The 22,766-nt window shown below is 33.9% G+C and overlaps 3 protein-coding genes across 5 annotated transcripts; 2 read left to right on the top strand and 1 right to left on the bottom strand.

Annotated features, from left to right (window-relative positions):
* Positions 1 to 1,182: 1,182 nt before the first annotated feature.
* On the bottom strand, positions 1,183 to 9,819 carry LOC140974827 (uncharacterized). Of its 3 annotated transcripts, none has more exons than XM_073438328.1 (10): positions 9,502 to 9,819; positions 8,548 to 8,643; positions 2,662 to 2,746; positions 2,456 to 2,577; positions 2,271 to 2,295; positions 2,111 to 2,194; positions 1,996 to 2,025; positions 1,810 to 1,915; positions 1,663 to 1,727; positions 1,183 to 1,476 (listed from the first exon to the last, which is right to left on the bottom strand). In XM_073438328.1, exons 1-9 carry the CDS (start codon positions 9,592 to 9,594, stop codon positions 1,664 to 1,666), a joined length of 705 nt encoding a protein of 234 aa, XP_073294429.1. In that variant the 5' UTR covers positions 9,595 to 9,819; the 3' UTR covers positions 1,183 to 1,476; position 1,663. The 3 variants fall into 3 exon arrangements, with proteins under 3 accessions (XP_073294429.1, XP_073294436.1, XP_073294423.1); XM_073438335.1 differs by having other exon boundaries at positions 1,183 to 1,248; XM_073438322.1 differs by having other exon boundaries at positions 1,183 to 1,356; positions 9,502 to 9,815.
* Positions 9,820 to 12,159: 2,340 nt separating this feature from the next.
* LOC140974818 (uncharacterized) lies at positions 12,160 to 13,656 on the top strand. The gene has a single exon (XM_073438312.1). The coding sequence runs from the start codon at positions 12,589 to 12,591 to the stop codon at positions 13,351 to 13,353; it is 765 nt and encodes a 254-aa protein (XP_073294413.1). The 5' UTR covers positions 12,160 to 12,588; the 3' UTR covers positions 13,354 to 13,656.
* A 3,173-nt stretch (positions 13,657 to 16,829) lies between these two features.
* LOC140958523 (plastidic glucose transporter 4-like) lies at positions 16,830 to 22,176 on the top strand. Its single transcript, XM_073416340.1, has 13 exons — positions 16,830 to 16,850; positions 16,940 to 17,017; positions 17,248 to 17,500; positions 18,094 to 18,208; positions 18,422 to 18,489; positions 19,074 to 19,206; positions 19,288 to 19,387; positions 19,472 to 19,584; positions 20,145 to 20,238; positions 20,366 to 20,519; positions 21,309 to 21,455; positions 21,537 to 21,610; positions 22,120 to 22,176. The coding sequence occupies exons 1-13, from the start codon at positions 16,845 to 16,847 to the stop codon at positions 22,174 to 22,176; spliced, it is 1,392 nt and encodes a 463-aa protein (XP_073272441.1). The 5' UTR covers positions 16,830 to 16,844.
* Positions 22,177 to 22,766: the final 590 nt, after the last annotated feature.

Genomic DNA, 22,766 nt, shown 5'->3' with positions numbered 1-22,766 from the left:
CTCGAGCTTGAGCTCGAGTCGTTTAGGTGGCTCGTAAGCTTGAGCTTGGCTCATTTATTGAGTTGACAAATAAAAATATTAGTAATAATGTCAATGGAAGGAATTGAATACAAGACATGTTTGAAAAAATGATGAATTCACACCATTTAGTCATAATTACATTTTTAATCTTATTTGCATATCATTATATTAAAATGTTCTTTAAAATACAATAAATAAAATAAATTAACAGAAATACATCAACTTATTCTTTTTCCCTAAAATTTACACAACCAAGTCATATACAAGTTGAGTAACTTTACTATTAGTCTATGAAGGTTAATTAAAAATTTTACATGCTAAATTGATATGCCATTTGACATTAATCAATAATTTAAGTTAATTATGTCGAATTCATTTCATAATGATGTGCTGTTTTCGATCTACTATATTTATTGAATATTCTAGATGTATATAATGAATATTCTAAATGTATGATTTTGGTGATATCAGTATATAATGAATATTCTAGATGTATGATTTCGGAATGTTCAATAATATACTGATTTATGTTTTTTGTAGCTCTTATTTGTGTCGTTTTGGTTATTTATGAATGAATTTACATTTTTATGTCTGATTTAAAATTAGTTTATAAATATATTTAATTTTTAACAAGCTCGATTCAAACTCAAACTCGAGCTCAATTCTATACTTATCGAGCTCGAAAACGAGACGAGCTCAAGCCAGGCTTGTTAAACATGCTAAACAAACTATTAACGAATCAAGCTCGAGCCTGGCTTGATTAACATGCTAAACGAGCTTTTAACGAACCGAGCTCGAGCTCAGTAATTTCAATACAAACCGAGCTCGAGCCTGATACTATTTGGTTTGGTTTGGATCGTTTACATCCCTATATATATGTGTCCGTATACGACGTCATGGAAAAGTTTGGGACAGTCCAATTTTAGATTTTTAAAACAAAGTCTGACCCATGTTTTAGACTCTAAATTTCGCAAGGATGGTTTCCGAGAAATTTGATTCAACAGATTTTCTAAAGCGGACTGACGGACTCTAAAACAAGTGTAATCTTTTTCTGAACGCAACTTGCATCAAGCATCACAACAGATTAATTATTTCAGTCATCATGGCGCAGCTTGTGTTGCATCACATCAAGTCCAGAGCTATCTTAATCATTTACTGTTAAAAAATTTAACAAATGTGTATCATGTCATTCAATGATGAGGCCATAAATGGTGCATAATGGCACGCCTGCAGGCCAAAAAATGAATCTGATGCATATTTTACATGAAACAATCACCTAAACAAATGGCACAAATAATAAGAGAAAACAAAATCCTCCGGCTCTGAGAATGTACCCTGAGGACATATGCAAAGTATTGTCAATGAAAGCAGGAAGAAGAATACGGCCTCGACAATCAATGAAAAGTCCATCATAACCTAACTTTGTATATAATGTGCATACGTGTGTGAGCTTCGCTACAAGGAAAAATGAAAATTTCAAGTTATGAATAGATGTTCATATTTAGTTATGTTAAAATGGCATTTATGGAAGGTTTTGCTCAATCAAAGGGAAAATACACTCTACAAGTCCTTGTGGCCATTAAGTTAACTCGGTAGAAAATATGCTATAAAAGGAAAACACCGAAAGAAATATTATAATACCTCAAGACAAGATGACGAGTCCGAGATATATTGATCCACACAGAAATATAAAGGATATCATTCCCCTGCAATAGCATTCCGTTCGAGTATGAGATGATTTTATTTTGTAGCATCATGTGCGAATATTTCAACATCAAAAATACATACCAAATCACCCCCCACGCAGCTCCATTACAAGGGCAGGGGCAAAGTTCTGCAAACTTCTCAGCATCACTTGAGTGAACCCTTCGAGATATCAAGTCATCATATATATCTGCATCATAAAATATGATCATTTTGCTTTCAGCTCAGTGTGTTTATCTTATTAACTTCCAATGAAAGTGGAGTTAGTACCATAAACTGAAAACAAACTATTCATAACACCTGCCAAAAATGAGTAACCAATGTGAGAATATAACTAAATTTAGTTGAATTGAACACTGGAAGTATAACAAGGATAAGCCTATACCAATGAAGAGTATAACGTAGCGAAGGATACGAGCTTTAGTTGTTTCTTGAAGAACCCAAATAATAGCAATAAATATGATAAATCCTGGCGAGGACATTATGCAGATGTTAGTTTTATTTTAATTATGTGTCAAATGCTATGAGATGGTGAAGAAACTCACCAACACAGAGTCCTCGGAGTGTCCACTGTTCACAATAAACTTGAAGTAAGAGAGTGAACATATAAAAGCTGAAGAATGTATACACTAGACTCCATTTTTAAAAAAGAAAAACCATGTTTCAAAAATGCCTCCTGTAAAAAAAAGGAACACTAAATATAAGAGACTTCTAATTAAAGAATTCTTACATTTTTAGCAATGAAGAGCACAATAAGAAGAGAAAGAAGAAGACAACCAGCAGCAATCCTTGCTGTGAGAAGATTTGTCGAAGCAAGTATAAGAAGCATACCCCAAAATGATGAGCCAAGATCTACAACGGAGAAAAAAGAAACTTCACAAGAAAAAACAGAGAGAAGAAAAGGAAAAACCAAAATCTCAAAGAAAAATGTCTTACATCCAGCAGGCAAGATCAACCAATATACACCACCACGTGTTTGAGTCACGCCACCTTCATTTGCATGAACTTGGATACCTTCGACCTGGGTGGAAGAGGAGATCCGAAAGAGAATATCAGAAATCTCATTTCATATCAATATCAATATACATGAGAAAACTTGATAATGTTTTGTCCAAGATAAAACAATCTTGATGTAAGTATATTAAAACATAAATGAACTTTGAGATATCGATACTCAGATTCTCGATATAAGATTACAAGATAAGTGAATCAAGTTATCATCCATTTGCAATCAAAAATCAAATCTCCAGATTGGATATCCCTTAAAAAATCGAATTTGAAGATGGAGAAGTAGTCCAAGTCAATCTAAACTCCCCCTCAACACCTAAAAATAGACCCCTCAAGTCATTCGAAAATTACACCAGTTCTTTCACTCAATATTTTCAAAAATAAGCTAGAAGAGTATAGGCAAAACACTGCAAAATTCTCTCAAGAAAAAGGAAAAAAATCAAGCAAGAGGACTGGAGAATTTTCGAGAAGAACCCTTGCACTTTTTACGTTTCTTTGAAGAATAATCAGTAAGCAGTCTTTTCGTTTTAAATATATGTATATGTTTTAAATCGATCGAACATGTTTTTAGTCCTATGATTTGTTTAAAAATAATATGTTTCAAGCAGTGGTATGATTGGACTAGCTATGAGAAAGGATTTTCGAACTATATAGCATTTATACGGTGAGATTGTAACCGTTATATGACCCCTATATGGTGTAATTGTGAATATTGTATGACCTCACCCTTTAGAGAACTAACAGATAGGGACCAATATAAGTAAACAATAGAAAGAAGATGAATCTTGGTGCTTCAAGTTTTTGATATGCTATGTTGTCTGGTAAGATATAACCATGTTTCGAAAGTGTATATATATATATATATATATATATATGTATTTGTTATATGTGCTCGATCGTACTTACTTACAGAGTGTTCCCCAAATACAAACTACTTACTCTCTTTCCCCAGATAAGAACGAGCAGTTAGACAAAGATGTGCAAAATATTTTTTGGATTGGTGAAGAAGATGCTTTTGAATTTAAGAACTTGATTTTAGTTATGATTATTTCCAGTTTTAATTAAGCTGTAAAATGTTTCCGTAATTCTATTTTTTTTTTTGGAAATTTTCATGGTAAAGAAAGGTTATTTACGGAATAGACTATTTTGGTTTATATTTTACTATGAGGCTTGTTGTTTTACGATTGTGTGATTGTTAAACAATGTCGGTGTCGATATGCCTCGGGCTCAGGACGTGACATTTAAGTGGTATCACAGCCACAAAATTCATAATCCATTTGGGAAAAAAATCGTGTAGAATTTAAGCAAGACAAGCGCCTAGAATTCGGCAACTCCACGCCCATCTATCTGACTATCATGCATCTAAGCGCCGATGTCGGGCGTCTTAGCGCCTATTTCTGTATTAAATTGCATAGGAAAGACGCTTTAGCGCCTTTTTTCGGCACCTCAAAGCCCTCCAAGAAATTTGGGTTGCGCAGCAAGGTGCTTAAGCGCCGCCAGAAGGTGCATCAGCGCCAGAATTTCGAGCTCCAGACACCTCAGCTCCTGCCATCCAAAAAAAATTTCGTTTTTGGAATTCTTCGCATAGGAAACACGGAATTCGATTCCGTAAACTATTCTAAAAACATCTCGACGTAGGCTTTCATCTATATGAAAATATCCAAACTTTCCGTTTTCAGAAAATTTCTTGAAAAACCCAATTTAACACGTTTATTGTACTACTTTTCGAATTTTTATGAAATGGGTTGTGCAGCAAGGTGCTTAAGCGCCGTCAGAAGGCGCCTCAGCGCCAGAAATTCGAGTTCCAGGCACCTCAGCTCCTGCCATCCAAAAAAGTTTCGTTATTGGAAATTTTTCGCATAGGAAACTCGGAATTCGATTCCGTAAACTGTTCTGTAAACCTTTCAACGTAGGCTTTCCATCTACATCAAAATCTCCAAACTTTCCGTTTTCAGAAAATTTCTCGAAAAACCCAGTTCAACACGTTTATTGTACTACTTGTCGAATTTTTATGAAATTGTATTATGAAAACAACTAGTATTGACCAATATTATTGAGAATATACCTACCAGAGATAAGTTGACCATAGTTATCAAAAGCGCGATGAGCTGCACATGGAGTCCAGTAAAAGTGTGAAAAATTGTTTTCCAAAAGACGACTTCAAAAATAAAAAAAAATATCTTATTTTTAATTCAATTTACAATTTAAAATATTGCATGCTCTAACATTGCAGCTTGCATTATCTGTTAAAATTTGAAACACATTATGTTCTCCAATATGATTCACAGATTTAGAAAGTAACTCATACATCTTATAAGTCGTATGAGAATAACTTGAAGTATCCACCGATTCAACAAATATCTTCCTTAAGGAACATTTACTATAAAATTTATAAGAGTTCTACTTTTTTTTATCTTTCCACCCATCTCCCATGTTTACGCAACCATAACTAGCATGATCTTTTTCGTGGGATTTGAAAATCAGGTTTGTATTTGTCAACTCTTTCTTCAAATACTTAACTCTTACTTCATGTTATGATGAAGGTTTCATTCCCACTCAAAAAGTTTCAATAGCATGAATACAAGACCGCAAAGAATCATATTTAATGGCATTGAAAGGAATTCCCGCATCATACATCCACGTAGAAAATTTCTGAACCGCATCTTCTCTTAATTTTTTCTTATTTTCATCATACGGGCCTTTATTTTTCTCACGTCTTTGTCTGACGATTTCTTCTATACCTTTCAGAAAATAAAGGTCAATAGGCCTATTTGTTTACATTTTTTACTATGCATCGAATGAGGGAAACTTGAACCAGATCTTGGTCGTTGCTTTTAAGTTTAGTTTGAATATTCACCTTCATTTTCTTTCAAATCAACAATATCATCTAAATGAGGAATATCATCTATTTGATTCTTCAAATTATTTTTTTTTACATTAACTCTTTAAGTTCTTATTTATCATGATTAGGACCTTTCAAACAAGCTTTCACATTTCTATTACTTCCAATTAAATGTAGCTTATACCGATATATCCCATCATTTGTTATTTTACCACAAAACAACATAAAATATTTAGATTTTGGGATCCAAAGTATCGCATTATTCCAAGCAACATCCTTTAGATTTGATGGAATTGTTGTGTTTGGCATGGTTAAATAAATGAAAAATAAATAACAATCACCTATTATTAAAAAAACACAGTTTAAATTTTTTTACATAAATTCCTAAAATAAGGGTTTACCAATTTTGGGCAGCAAAAGAGAACGGGAACAAAGAAGGGACGGCGGAGCAACGACGGACCAATGGCGGTAAAGAGACAGTGGCTAAGCAATGGCAGAGGCGAGGCAATGAGAGTGGTGAGATTTGAGAAGCAAGACAATGATGGTTTAGACAGATTGAGCTTAATTTTTTCAAAAAAAATTGTTAAGGTCTTAGGAAGACTTAAAATTGCACTTTGAAAGTGCGGATTTAAGTCTGCAGAAACTAAAAAAAAGAGGTCGTGCAGCTTCTATGAAGCGCACAGGCGGTCGCCTTTTGCCCTCAAGCGAAGCGCACAAAAGCATGAGCTTCGTAGACCTCTTGAGTTCGGAGTTCCCCAAAGTGCAGACCTTGCGCCTCTAATCGCTTTGCGCTTAAGCCACTGAGACGACCGCTTTTCACAACTTTGAAGTTACTTAGTCTTTTGACTAAAGATAAAAGATTTGACTAAGGGATAATAAATTATTTATGAAAAACTAATATGTGAAAATCCGATATAAGAATTATATAATAAGTTTTTTGGAATTCCAATATAGAATTTCATTTTTCTGTCAATATTTAATTGTGTGAACATTAAATTTGGGTTCTTAAGAATGCTAATTGCTAACTTAAAATATGTAGGATTTTGGAATATCTCTCTTAAAATGAATGTAAAAAACAGTATCTTTACGACGACATTATCTTTACAGTGTCAAGTGTGATACCATTTTGTCATCTCCCTAGCATCGACAACATCTTCAAAAGTCATGATAAAACTTTCGAAATGTTTAAGCCTCTGAGGTACAAAAATTCTCGAAAACCGTTCTACGTTATTGTTGATTTCAAGCTATACAACGAATTCAATATCAGACTATGTCGAATCAGAATAAGTTAAGCAAATAATAACTAATTTTTTTGAAACTGGCACCATGAATATTCTATCAATTGTTCCTCCACAGTTTCATCTCCGTGTTTTTTTTTAGATGAGGGTGAGTGACATAGGGATCGCTTCGCAAGTAGGGGAAAGATAATATCTTCCAATTTTAAAATAAGTTTAAAAATATTTTTAATACTATTAACAAAATATTTAAGGTACAAACAGTAATCTAAACAATAAGCATAGATCATAGTTTATAACAAATATCAAGTGCACTAGGTAGATTATGTTTCTCATGGCTTAACTAATAATAGTCTTCAAGATTTATCCTCTTAGAATTGAGGCCAAGAATCAGAAATCAGGAATAGTCAGAATATGAATCCCTCCCATTTAGTTCATAATCTCATTCAGTGTCAAAACATGAATCAGAACTTAGATTTTTATAAATTTGACATAACGTAAAATAATACGAATGTTTGCGAAATTTCAAAAAAAAATCAAAATATTTTCAAAAGTGAGATATAAAATATATGAAAATAATAATACTAATAATTCCACTTGCTTCTTCCAATGACCTCAAATTCATGTTGTGGAAAACTAACATGAACCATCCTCTATAATCAACTTTACGGCAAACCTTAAAAATTATCTATCTCAAGAATTCTTAGATATCCACAGGTGCAAAATATCAGGTATCTCAGCTAGAACGACAAGTATTTACGGCGGCCGTCGATCTTTCTATGGTTTCAATTTTCGTTGTCATCAACTACTAGTTTTAGAAAATATTAATGGTAGAATTTTTATAATCAAAATGACTAGAAGGATCTACTACCATTTTGGTTGCTAACTAAGAAACGGATAAATATTAAAATTCAAGGGAGAAAGAAGATGGGAAGAGAAAGGCGGGTGATCGTATACAAGATGGGCGTAGGAGTTGCTGGCCCGTAGTTGTCTGTGGAGAAGGTGTACTTGTGCTTTTTTTAAAAAAAATGAGTTGGTCACTAAATAGAGGTTTTATAATATTTATAGTAAAATTTTCAAGTCACTCAAAGGTTCACAATAATTGTAAGATAATGAACATGATTTGGTGGGTATAAAGTACATTAATAGGACGTGGGATTGTGGCATTAGGAATTTAGAAGGACCTTGTGATTCATGACTAATCAAGATGTAAGAACAAATTAGATAACTAATCAATAATTATATACTTAGATAATTATATATTTTGGCATCTTGACACGAACATAATAATGATGATGATAGATTGGAATAAGCCAACTAATTTATATATTTTCAAACAAGATAATACCTTTTTTAATAAAAGAAAATAGGCACAAACTGATATAGAAACTTGGAGTCTTCACTTTCTTTTTGTGCAAGAATTTATGTACACAAGAACATCGAAGTTATTCAACGGTTAAATAGAAAAAATTAGTATCATAATTGAAAGGAATTTAAGAATTCAGTTACAAAATTTAGATACAAAAATTCGACACTAATATGGGGATCATAAAAATCATAGATTTGAAAAGTAGTCAAGTAAATTAATTTGAAAATAATTTACTTTATTTGAACTCTAAAACATTTTTGTAAAAATCCTAACAATATATACATAGAATAAATGAAACAAGAATAAAAAATAAAGGGTTTTTAAGTCTGCACATGGGGATGGGGGGAGGAGAGCAAAGAGATTTTTACCTCACCACATGTAAGTTTACAAGCAATTGCATGACTGGCTTCATGTAGAAACACAGTGATGAGCTTAAATGGTGTCAAGACAAATGTCCTCCATAACTGTCAGGATACATTATCCAAAAAAAATAACTTTCAGGATACATAGAATAAATGAAACAAGAATAAAAAATAAAGGGATGAGTCAAATCCTGCTGCACTGCACGAGCCCTTCCCGCGACAAGAATAAAAAAATAAAGGGATGAGTATTAAGATATAGATCACTTGAAATATGACAGTGTAAAAGTTTCGCATTTCCAAATAGGAGCTGCTATAACACAACCTACATCGGTGAAACTATTGACAAGCCAATCAAAGAAAAAAAAACCCCAAGAGATTGAACAGAAGTCAAGATTGAGATGTGAACTTTTGGTACATGTATTCATCATTTTTGTGCAATCTAGAAAAGCGCAAGTGTGGAACTTAATTAATAAGTTCAGCAGTTGGAAACCATGTTCGAGTTTATTATTTAACCAGGATATTTTTTTTATCAAAGAATCTCTCTCCTTTATGTCAATCCCGTCCAATATTTCGTTACTTCAATTGACATCATTTGAAATTCATATTTATGATAATAGGGAAATAGGAAGATCAAGAGTTTGCAGAGCTATGTTGCTATTTATTATCGCTATATTCTACTTAAATCAGTTTCTAAGTGTTTACAAACGCCACTAAGATAGAAACCCAATTAAAGAACAGAAGAAAGAGTCGCACACAAAATAAGAAATCAACTTTGCCACAAGTCTTGATACATAAGCCACACAGAAATCGAGTTTAAAGAAAAGATGAATGTACACATTGCACAAAGCTTTCTAATCTGAGTCAACATTCCAAAAGCAACAAGAATATAAAAAAAATAAGTACTAAAAAGGGTCGTCAAACAACAAAAACAAGCAGAATAAAAGCGGCCAAAAAGCTTACAGCAAGAATAGCAACGGTGAAAACGCCAATGGTAATAAGGAAAACTTTTTGATCATGCTGACAGCAATTCTTCAATTCCCAGTTCGGATTCATCCCTTCTCTCCGTAAATCTCAATAAAAGATGCAAAATTTTGAAGAGAGGACTAAATAGAAAATCAAGAATCTTGAATAAAGTGAAGAATTTTTTGAGGAGGAATCCAAGAGGGAGGAGACCAAGTTAAGTTGACAGAGAGAAAACTCGTTATCTTGTATTTTTGGGAACTTTTTATGTTTGAAAAATTCCTTATAATGAGGAGCGGAGTTGGTGTCCTAACTGTCACGACGAGTGCTGATTGGTATGGCATTGATTGCTTCTCATCGCTATTGGCCAAACAGTCCTTTGTCGTTTATTGTAGAATTGGTCTCTGTTTGGAAAAGAAAAGGAAACGAAACGTTGGGCTTTTGGTGTATTTTTTAATTTGGGCTTTAATCATTCTCTGGGCTTTAATCATATTTGGGCTTTTACTTCATATCAAGCTTCTACCCATATTGAAATTTCGTACTATTGCCAATGTGGGCTTCCAAACTGATAAAAGAGTGAACTTTTTTTATCGACAGAAAAATATTTATAAACTTTTGAAAAAATGTGAACTTAATTTCATAATTTTAACATATTTTATGTTGTGATTTAAGTCACTTATAGGACTCTATATTCTAAAATATGTCTCAATAAACGAAGTGTGCAATTTATTATAATATTACTTCCATATTTAAATTTTTTATATAATATAAGTACAGATTCTATAATATAACCACGTTCTTATCACACGCACGTTGCTTGTATAATGTCTTCTAGTAAAGTAATTATTGATGGGAAAATGTATGTATACTATTGACAAGAAATTTCACCAACCTCTGAAAAAACATTATTTATTTTTATTAGCTTTATATCCTTTTATACACAAACCTTCAAGCTAACTTTATTGGTTTACACAAGAAAAAGCATCTTTTTTTCTTCTTTATGGCTGGCAATTATCTCATACTAGTTATCTTGAGAAATCAATTCACAAAGCGTGGGTAGATCAATCACTATTTTAAATATTTTTTTACAAAAATATTTATATTTAATTTTTATACTAATTAAATCCATTTGTTTTTTGAACTTATTATTAATTAATATTAATTGACTAATGAAAGGCATTAAATTAGTACATGTAAATTAAAGTTTCATGGACCAACAAATCGATGATAAAAAGGAGGAGAATATCAATCCACCAAGTGAGACAGCGACGGCAGAAATCAAAAGGTGAGTTCGGTTATGTTTGGATATTGTATTCAATAATTTCACAAATTCTTTTTGAAAAGCGTGTTCTCGAAATGGTATAATTATTTGCTTGGAAGTTTAGAACGTGGAATTATATTTTGTGGAATTAGATTTGAATAAATCGTGTAAATGATAATGTGAAAATCATTCGGAAATATGTATTTGTAAAAGAATTTGGAATCGGATGACTCCTGAGAATATTAATATTTTTCAAAAAGATAGACGAATATGATCTCAACTTTTACATATAATATATAAAATAAACATATTATCTACCAGAAAATGTAAACTTCTCGAGTTCTCAAATGAAAAACCTCGATACAACTTATATTCGACGCGGCAATAATACATGTGTGGTTCAGTAAAAAAAAGTCAATTGATCACACATATATTGATAAATATTCACCGTAAGGTACACTTTTAAGGTCTAATTTCCCGTGTTTGGCTAAGCTACTGGTGACTCAAATAAAACCATGCCACACAATCTTCTATTTCTAGGATTTAATACGGTTTCACAAGGTTCTTGATATAATGAGGAACAAATTAAATTTAGAATATATTTTTATTTAGTCTTAATTACTATTTGGCCGACTAATTAAGCATTTAGAATACCAGTAAAGAATCAATTTCAGAAGTGGGCTTCTTGACAGATAAGAAGCCAATGGTGACAGAATTATGTTGGTTTGTATTACAGCATATGTGTCTCTATTATGTCACGTATTTCTGTCCTAATCCTAAACATATAATTTGTCCAAAAACCCATGTCTCCTTCCCTTTCATTTCATCAAATATCAGTACATCCATCAAACATATAAAATATAAAGATGTCCATTTTTTTTTATTATTATTATTTTACCAAACAAATAAAATATTTTATGGACACAACCATCCAGACAAAGGGAATATATATATATATATATATGTGTGTGTGTGTGTGTGTGTGTGTGTGTGTGTGTGTTATTCGTGTCCTTGTTAGCTTTAATTCATAACGAGAACACAGAGAGTTACATTGAATGGGGATAAAATTGTAATCAGGATTAGCAAATTCATCTTATTCGTGTAAAAATAATGCAATAAATTTCAATATCAATAATTTGCATTGATCCTTGGTATGGATCTGATTACGGAAATTTGTATTTAGATCATCTATGTTGTTAAATTTTATTTTTATTTGTAAATCTTTTATTTATGTCTATTTTAGTTTTTTTTGTTTATCATGAAAGTTGAAGGGTCGATATACACGTCGTATCGACGTTATATTAACGTTACGTCCAAAAGTGAATAAAATTACAAATAAAGTAAATCAAAATTGAAATTTGATAAAATAAAATTCGAAAAAGCAAACAATTTGGATGAAGTAAATTAATTAGACATTAAACAAATGCTTAATGTATAGTATGACTCAAAACGATAATTTAAAAAGTGAAACTTTGTGTGGCCTCAAGCTTCCATTGCTTCGAGAAAAGCAGGCCCCAAATACTCCTTTAAACTACTACTTGTAATCCTTTCCCAATCCCTCAAGCACTCCCATTTCATCTCCCCACGTCGCTCAAATCTTCTTCTACACACTGAATTTTTTCAACATTTTTCTAGAAGTTGCCCATTTTTACTCTCAAACGTCTCGTCTTCTTTCTTATTCCGATAATTATTCAAACTCCCATGCAAACAGTATTGTGACTAGTTGTGTATCTTTGGTCCTGAATCTTTGATGCTTATAAATTTCTGTTTATAAGAAGAAATATAAACCAATCAAGAAAAGAATCGAGCTGTCTTCAGGCCCGATAATGGCGATTGAAATTTTGCCCGACAGCCCCAGCCGGGGCATGAGTCCTCGGATCTCCTTCTCGCATGATCTTCCCCAGACAGACATCGTACCCATCGAACAATACATTCGATCGGGTTCCTCTTCCAGCATCGACTTTGATTTCTGCGTTTTTTGCGAAAGCTGCGATCAAGAATCGTCCTCCGCCGACGAGCTTTTCTTCGATGGAAAGATCCTCCCGATCGAGATCAAGAAAAGACTAGCCCCACCAAGAACATCCGGCGATCCACCACCTCACCCGCCGGCACCAGCATTTCCTCCTCCTCAACCATCGCCGCCTCCTCACAAATTCACCAGAAACATAGCTACCCACGAAGCAAGACAGTGCCCAAATCCAGAACCAGACGAGAAGAAATCATCATTCTGGAGTTTCAAGCGCAGCACCAGCTTAAACTGCGGCAGTGGCTACGCGCGGACCCTCTGCCCGCTGCCGCTTTTATCCCGCAGCAATTCCACAGGCTCAACTGCGAGCTCGAAACGCGCGTCGCTTTCAAATAACCAGAAGCAGAATTTATTCAAGAACTCCACAAACAGTCCTCTAAAACAATCCCAACTTCCATTTGCCGCTGCTTCAAATACCCACCAGAGGCCGCCATTGAAGAGGACAAATCATTCTTACAACAACGGGATCAAGATCAACCCGGTTCTGAACGTCCCTCACGCAAATCTTTTCGGTTTGGGTTCCATCTTTTCCGGCGGAAAAGACAAGATCAAGAAGAAACATTAATTAATTAGTAACAACTGCTTGATTTTTACAAAACTGGTGTTAATTAGAGTACTTTAATAAGTAAGTACTGATAATGGGAATTTGAAGAAAATGTGTTGATGGGGTCGACTGGTTTGCCATGATTCAATCTCTCCCACATGCTTAAAGAAATGGTGGGAAAGAGCAGTGAAATTTGCTTTCAAGATTGTGCTGTGTTGCTTTAATTTTTATTTTCTTCTTGTCATGTTCGTTTGAATATTCGCCTCTTTTCCTTTCAGCTTGATTTTTGTGTCAGAGATATATTTAAGAATTGGTCTATTTTGACGGGATGAGGCGTCAAATTAAATTTATAAGTTGTTGTTGTCAATGGGCTCTCCCACATGACACCAACCGACTGCAAAACCAAGTTGATTTTGATTGAAACTCCAATCGAATTATGCAGTTCGCCCTTTTTCGAAAAAATATTGAAGATAACTAAACATGATTTCGTAAAAAATTTGAAGTACTTGTTGGATCCATATGAAGATCCAAAATAAGTTAAAATAGTTTTAGAATTGGATTTGTTGAGTGCAATAATTATTTATACTGATATTGCTTAGAAATCAAGCAAACTTTGAATTCAAAGTAATCTAAATTTGAATTCAAAAACACTAATTTTGAATTATAAACTCATATGTTGATTAGTAAAAAATTATTAGATATGATTATATATGCAATGATGTGTAGTTTTTTGTTTTTTTCTCTAAATTTCTCATATAAATACACATTCATTTTTCATTTCAAAATCACATAAAAATACAAAATCCTCTCATATATAATCATAACTGTGGATGTTAGATAAATGATTTAATGTGAGAATTTTTAAGAAATGTTTATCTCTAGAATGAATATAATTAGTGGAGAGAAGGTTGATGTTAAAATCACAGTGTTCTGAATGAAATACTTTGTATTCTCAATTCTCTAATAAATAAGTAATCTCATTGAGATGTTTAGATTGAACGTAACTAAAATTAGGGGTGAACCACTATAAATATTGGTATCAATCTTATTCATTGTTGATATTAATTATGATGTTCTGCTGCGATGTTACTTCGTTTATTTTTTTTATATCCCAACATGTAGAATTATTGAAATTGATGCTTGAACTGATGTACGGTTTAAAAGATTTGAGTTGTACCACTGCCACAAGGTATAAATTTTGATAAAGTGGTAAATGTTCGATCCTACAAGTGGTATCAGAGTTAAAGTCGTGTTCAATTCACATTGATTGCAAAGAGCGCAATTATTGAGAGAAAGATTCTTGCGTGCAGTAATTGTCTATGTTGGGTATAGAAATCGAAACGTGTTACTTGAACTCTTGTACAGTTTAAAATATTTGATATTCATTATTGTCACAAAGTTATAACTTTTGGTAAAACGACAAACGTCCGATCCTACAGAATTGATATTATTCAAGTTACGTAAACACACAACTACCTCATGAAAGGTAATTGTATACTACTCCTAGAATTTTATTTCCTATTTGTTTTCGCACCAAATGTTCACTCTATCATATGAATTCAAAACAAAAAATATGAGACCCACTAGATGATAACGCGCACATCTCATGTAAAAATAAATAGAGAGTAACACTCTAATGCTCTAATGCAATATAGATAAGCAAAGACGTATCTATGTAGGGACAATAATGATTTTGTCCACTAGAAAATTGCTAGCCCATCTTAATATATTTACAAATATAAATGTATTATGCAACATATAAGACATAAAAACCCGCTTATATATGATAAGGTCTTTTTCCATCCAAACCATAAAAACAAATTTTATAATCAAGCCATTTTCATTCAATTATTTGACGACTGAATTTAACTCCAGCAACAATTTCAAATTTGCAAAATAAGATTTGAAGCATTAAGAGAAGCACCATTAGACCTCTATAATTCAATATTCCGGCATGAGTATTTTTCTTTCCTAGGTAAAAATAAAAAATTTGTGATTTTCTTTTTTTTGTTTTTGGATAAAAAATTTACTTTCTTTGTATGTATATATATTTTGGGTTTTGCAATTATATAATAATTATTATAAAATTGTTTATATATATATGTGTGTGTGTGTGTGTGTGTGAAGTGGGTTGGGCCTATAATTATTGATAGTCTGGAAAGGTGTTAGGGAATAGTCAGAAAAGTTGGTTTTCTTTTGCTTTAATCTTTGTTGGATTTGGTTGATCAGATTTAGATGCCACGCTATTATCTACTTCCGGTAACTTAAGCGAATATTAAATTGTGTTGCGAGTATTAAATTGTGAACACAAGCTGCTTTAAGCCTTTCATTATGTCAGCAATTTTGATTTCTTTGTTTTTTCCTCAAAATTCCTTTTTGTTATTGGCAATAAAGCTCGAGTTTTCACATTATCATAAATCAAAGCACCTCACTTTTGCTCAATTTTCAATGTCCCGTGGATGTTTCTTTCTGCTAGTATTGCTTTTTCTTGATACATTAATAGGCATCTGTTCTGCAAGTTGCTGGATTCTTTTTCTCCTTTTGAGGTCGCCAATTTAAAAGAGAAGTAATCTGAAAAAAAAAAAAATCAAACTTCATATATAATTTTATTTATTTATTTTTAAAAAAAAGGTAGAGGAAATTTTTAACTCAAAATACAATCTTTTATTTCTCGACGTAACCACAAGCACAACATATTGAAAGTTTCAGTACATTACAATCAGAGAGCCAAAAATAAAAGTCTCGCCTTTCTGAAAATGTAATCCATGAAAGATGAACTAAACTGTAGGAAATAATTCACAAAAGTACAATCAACAATTCCCCTCAAATCATAAAGCATTCTGTAGCCTGAAACACTTCTTCCAGTTTCTTTGCTAATCCTCCCTTCTCCCCTGTTTCCTCCATTAGTGTTTGCATTGATTGATGCAGCAGCTGATCCCTTGAATTCATCAAGCTCGCACAGCTCTTCATACCCATTAATCCACCGCCCATCTTCTCCCCAGAATTCGTGGGCGGCGTACTTCCTCCGCCCACTTTACTGTAAATCCTCCCAACACTCTTCAGTAGCCCTGTTGGCGGTGTCACCGACCGCTCCACTAAAGGTGGCAGTGCCACGGCGGGTCTACGGTTCTCCTTCCTTAAAATGGAGGAGTAATCTGGCACCGACCGGGTCAAGTCGTCAGGATATAGGACCATTTCGGCCTTTTTGGTGGTGTTGTGAAGCTTGGATTTTTCTGGGAATTGAATTTCACCTGTTTCTGTGGGGTCAGCACCTTTCGATTTTGAAGCGTTTGATCCCCTTTGTTTCTATGGAGTTTGTTGGAATATCAACTGTTTCCAGGGCTGCAGTTTAAAAAAAAATTTGACCTTGAGCTGATTACTCCATAATATGTTGACGTGTGCTGTCAAAAAAAAATAAAATTTAATTATTACTAATTAAGAGTGTTCGACCGTCTATTTTTGAATGTGGGATAAGGATAAGTTTTATTTGAATTTCGAAAATAAATAGGAAAATGAAAGTTTGAAATCTCCACCAATTTCGTTACTATTAACGATTAAGCAAACAGTCACAGTTGTTTCCTTCTTCTCACTTGTCGTTTCTCCGCAGGCACGGAGCCCCCGAAGCTCATCCACCAGGGCACGCTTCTTTGATCGTTCCAACACAACCGCCATCGATTCAACACTGGTAAGAGTATGGTGCTAATTTGTTGGATTCTGATACGATTTTGTGTGTGTTCTGTGGAATCTGCATTCACCGTTTTTTGTTTATTTTCGAGTTCAGTGTGGTTTTACTTTGATTTCGCTATTTAATTACGTTCTGACTCGGATTGAATTAGAGTAGCGTTTTCGATGTACTTATTTACTATTTTTGTTGACTTTCTTAGTTGTCGTAACTCCTAATCAAAGCGTTGACAGGTCAGTTCGTGGAAAATGCAAGCTTCCATTAAATCAGGCTTTGGCCTCCAAAACCGCAGGCTTTTTTTGGGAGTGAGTGATTATGGGAAAAAGGACTCGGCGTTCCCTGTAATTGAAACTCGACTTCCGATGAGTAAGCGGACTGGTTGCTTTGGATTTAGGATCGGTTTGGCGTCAATGGGAGCGAAAGGAAGTGTTGAATCCGTCTTCGGATCATCGACCAAGTTCAGATCAGTCAGGGCTCAAGCTTCTGGTTTGTATTTTCGTATTACACTTTAGAATTTCTTTTTACTTTTAATAGCCTGTTGTTTTCATTCATTCCAAAAAATATAGTCAGCGAGGGAATTTGGCACCCTTTTCTGGAAGAATTGGAATATTTTCTTTAGTACATGTTCGCTCTTCAAGACACCGTACGATTCACTTGGTGCGCTGAAATTTATGGTGCGGTGATGGAATGTATTTTGCACGTCTTAGTTGGTTTCACTATGCCTAGTGACGTCATTATTAATTCCCAACTGTTGACATTTTATTCTTGAATTTTATGGGGATGTAATTTCAAAGCACTTGACCTTTGTTAGTCGTCAATTATCAAGTAATCGCTATTGTTAAGCTCCATTTTGATAATACATTACCAAATATGTGCTGAGTTTTGATACTACCAAATATGTGCTGAGTTTTGATACTATCAATCTATTTTTAATCAGTGTATGTGCTCATTATGTAATTTCAAATATTTCACATATTTTTTTTTACAATGTTGAGTAAAAGTTGAAGCTTATTTTTGTGGACATTTATTTATATGTATTAAATGTATGATCAATTATTTTATATCCTGTTGAGCGACAGAAGGAGATGTTGAGGATGCTGCATCTGCCAAAATCCATGTGAAATCATCTGGATCGGTGCTTCCATATGTCGGCGTTGCTTGTTTGGGAGCCATTCTTTTTGGATACCATCTAGGGTATGATATTTTATTTTTTTCGCCTTTTCCTTTTTGCAAATCTGATGTTTAGGAGTACCTGACTTTGAGTTAGAATTTTAAATCAGTAGAAATCCACTTCAGTTGTATTCTTATTCTCTTGGTCGTTGGTTGGATGTTGATTAACTTGCTTTTCTATTATATTTCTGAAACTTATGTTTTTATGTACTACCGACATACTCCACTCTTGTTCAGGGTTGTTAATGGAGCTTTAGAGTACCTCGCTAAGGACCTTGGGATTGCTGAGAATGCGGTGTTAAAAGGCAAGCTGTGTTTGATCTAACTTTTAATTTTTAGGTATATTTGCATTGTTTAGAAAATGGACAATTAACTCGAGATGGAATCAAACAGAATCTTGCCCATATATTTGAATTTCAGAAAATCACTTACTATGGGGGTAATAGAGAGAAAACAGTGGCCTTTAGCCAGTCGTTTATCCAGTATCTCGTGGCCAATCATCAAGTATTTTTTGGAAGAATTTTGGATAGCAAACAGAACTATTAGTAAAAACTATTGTCTTTTTTGTTTCCCAAACTGACCTTGGAAGTCTGCCAGCTTGCAATTTTTCTGTTCACGCAGCAAGAAGCAAGCACATTTCTTTGTTAAAGAAATGAAAGAATTTTCATTGTCCAGGTCTTCTTCCAAATGATCTTTAGGTGGATATAATCTCGCATAGTTTGACCTGACCGTTGAGGAGACTCCTTTCCTTTTTATTCAATATTTTGGCAAAGTTTTTCTGGAAATGAATGATTTGTATTTATCTTTGGAAGCCATAATAATTTTGTCCAGTGGTTACTATTTTAGTACTTTCGGCATGCGTATTGTTATACCAATGTTTTTTATGTAGGCTGGGTTGTTAGCACTCTTCTAGCCGGTGCCACTGTTGGTTCATTTACTGGGGGTTCGTTGGCTGATAAATTTGGTCGAACAAAGACCTTCCAGTTGGATGCAATCCCACTTACTATTGGAGCATTTCTTTGGTCTGTAGTTGGGATGGAGGATGTTTTGGATTTGATAAAGTTATTAAAATAATTGTGCCTAAACTGCCTCCTTATTTACAGTGCCACGGCTCAAAGTATAGAGGCTATGATAATTGGCCGTTTGCTAGCTGGAATTGGGATTGGCATATCATCTGCTATCGTCCCACTTTATATATCTGAGGTACATTTGATTCTCACCTTTTTATACTTTCTGTCTTACTCAAATGCATTTTGTTCTTCATCTTACCTTGGTTTCTGCCACTAGATTTCACCTACCGAAGTTCGTGGTACACTTGGGTCTGTAAACCAATTGTTTATATGTGTTGGCATTCTCGCGGCTTTGGTAGCTGGATTACCTTTGGCAGGGAATCCTTTGTGGTATTTTCTCATTTAAATCCTTGTGTATCGAAGCTGGATGATCACACATATTACTTTCCACAGTTTCACTAGATACATCAAGAATTCTTGAAATGCCTATGGTTGTCTCCATGGGAAATAGTTTTATATCTTTTTTCCTGAAATTGCCTTAAGAGTTAATAATGATTTGGAAAGTTTTTTGTGAATCAAGTTCGAAACCTACATTAGTTTCGTGTATAACTATCTTATGTTTTCATATGATATCGCTCGTGGGCCTTCTAGTTCAGCTGGTTTTATTTGGTTTTGAGTGAGTGAAAATTGTTTATTATTGGATTGTATAATGTAAGGTAGCTGAAGAAGGATTTGATTTCTTTTCAATGTTATATTATAATATAATGGAGTGTCGGCATAGAGGATGTGAATAATTTTGTCTATATTGAATACAAGGCTAAAGATTCTATAAAATATCATGACGATTTTGGCCTTCTATCATTTGTTTTTCATGAATTTTCATTTCATATTTTAGCCTGCACTTACATTGCCTGATTGTTATCTTACCAAGCATCTGATCAATGTATCAGGTGGAGGACAATGTTTGGTGTGGCGCTTGTTCCATCTGTATTATTGGCCCTTGGAATGGCATTTTCTCCTGAAAGTCCACGATGGTTGTACCAGGTTCGAAACTTCATTATAGAAAAACTTCAGATCAACACATTTCTTTATTTTTTTTATTTTTTTGTGTGTATCTGAATGGTTCTTCTTGTTAACTGATGCTTGATGAGGACTTTTTCTTTTTGTACAGCAAGGAAAAATTTCTCAAGCCGAAACGTCTATTAGGAAGCTATATGGAAAAGAAAGAGTTGCTGAGGTTATGAGTGACTTGGATGCTGCCAGTCAAGGTTCCTCTGAACCAGAAGCTGGATGGTTTGATCTTTTGAGTCGTCGTTACCGAAACGGTATATCTTTTGTTAACAAGTGGTTTCCTGACCCACCAGAATTTAAAGATGCATATGTTGATGAACTTGCATTTGCGGGGAAGAAGAAAGTGTAGAGAAAAACTATCCCCCTCTTTATATTTGACTTTGTTGATTGTTTGTCATGTAAAAATGAAAAGTCAACGCCTCACAAAGAATCCACACATCCAAAATTTGTTAATCATAAATGGCCACTTGAACTCAACCGTAGGAAGTTTAGATATGTTTGGACCATAGTTCTTCATAAGTGCATTAACTTCTTTAGCACCATAAAACGAAGAACAATGGCTGGAAGTGTCAAGACTATTTGCTGGTGAACTAACCGCGTTTCAACTCTGGTTTCGTTGACTCATCGATCTTCTCGTATTCTTCTTTCTCTTATAGGCTATGACTTACTCTCTTTGGATATATGTATGGTATGTCTGAGTTGGCTGATGGCAACAATTTGAGGGAACTGAGACATATAATCCAACTAATTTAGTGTGGATCCTTACCTTTTGCTGTCTAATATTCCTTCTTTCAACGATACCTTAGTTTATGCCCCTTTCTTGTTGTAGGTGGTTTTTGTACTCATTATAGAAAATATATGCATCATAAATGAGGGCTTACAAATTTTGGTTGTATTCTATGTTGTTCGATGCGCTCATAAATATTAATTGAACGGTTAATGGGTGACCATAGTTTGGTTTCTTTTTGTCCAATTTCTTGTGAGCTTTGGTTGGAAGATATAGTATCTCCTTGAAAGTAATACTTTTTCACGTTCCTCCGCAGTTGTCAGTGTCGGTGCAGCTCTCTTCTTGCTGCAGCAGCTTGCTGGGATAAATGCAGTTGTTTATTATTCGACGGCCGTGTTCCGCAGCGCTGGAGTTGCTTCTGATGTTGCTGCTAGTGCTCTGGTTGGAGCGGCAAATGTGTTTGGTTAGTTTTATTTTGGAGGTTTTGGGAGTTTTGTGATTATATTTGCCTAGCTTCCCTCACACAATTCCAATCGTTTGTTAGGCACAACTATTGCATCTTCATTGATGGACAAACAAGGAAGAAAAAGTCTTCTGCTTATAAGCTTTTCTGGAATGGTAAGATTACATTTTGGATACTTGATAGTAAGAGGTATTATTTGTAAACGTTTTAACTAAATTTCATGTCTGGGGTCTCAAAGACAAAAAGGATGATGCTCCTTGCGATAGGGGAAGACATACTTTAATCAAGAGGAATATACTCCACCAAAACATCATTTAGAACAATACCTTATCTTGAAGTACTGGCTTGTTTTGCCACTGAAAATTATTTATGTCTGTTGAATTATCAACTCTTTAACTGTATTTTTCATTTCCAAGGTAGGATTCGTTTTGACGGAATTTGATCTTATAAAATCAGCAATTTGTAATGTTATGAAGCATCAATGGGACATTTCATTGTATGTCATCGGTCTACATTGCTCTTCATCTTCAGATGAATGCTTAAAGTTTTGGAAAAACATTTTACCTCTTCAAGGGACTTCAAACCTCTGTCTGGCCCATGGATTGAGTTTTTCATTTATGGTTATTATAATCACTACTGATAACCAATTTGTGTGTTTTCGAAGGCCGCTTCTATGCTGTTACTCTTCCTGACCTTCACTTGGAATGCTCTGACNAAATAAAAAATTTGTGATTTTCTTTTTTTTGTTTTTGGATAAAAAATTTACTTTCTTTGTATGTATATATATTTTGGGTTTTGCAATTATATAATAATTATTATAAAATTGTTTATATATATATGTGTGTGTGTGTGTGTGTGTGAAGTGGGTTGGGCCTATAATTATTGATAGTCTGGAAAGGTGTTAGGGAATAGTCAGAAAAGTTGGTTTTCTTTTGCTTTAATCTTTGTTGGATTTGGTTGATCAGATTTAGATGCCACGCTATTATCTACTTCCGGTAACTTAAGCGAATATTAAATTGTGTTGCGAGTATTAAATTGTGAACACAAGCTGCTTTAAGCCTTTCATTATGTCAGCAATTTTGATTTCTTTGTTTTTTCCTCAAAATTCCTTTTTGTTATTGGCAATAAAGCTCGAGTTTTCACATTATCATAAATCAAAGCACCTCACTTTTGCTCAATTTTCAATGTCCCGTGGATGTTTCTTTCTGCTAGTATTGCTTTTTCTTGATACATTAATAGGCATCTGTTCTGCAAGTTGCTGGATTCTTTTTCTCCTTTTGAGGTCGCCAATTTAAAAGAGAAGTAATCTGA

The sequence above is a fragment of the Primulina huaijiensis genome, chromosome 1 (assembly GCF_012295235.1).
Source record: "Primulina huaijiensis isolate GDHJ02 chromosome 1, ASM1229523v2, whole genome shotgun sequence".
NCBI lineage: Eukaryota > Viridiplantae > Streptophyta > Magnoliopsida > Lamiales > Gesneriaceae > Primulina > Primulina huaijiensis.
This window is presented reverse-complemented; position numbering and strand designations above follow the sequence as displayed.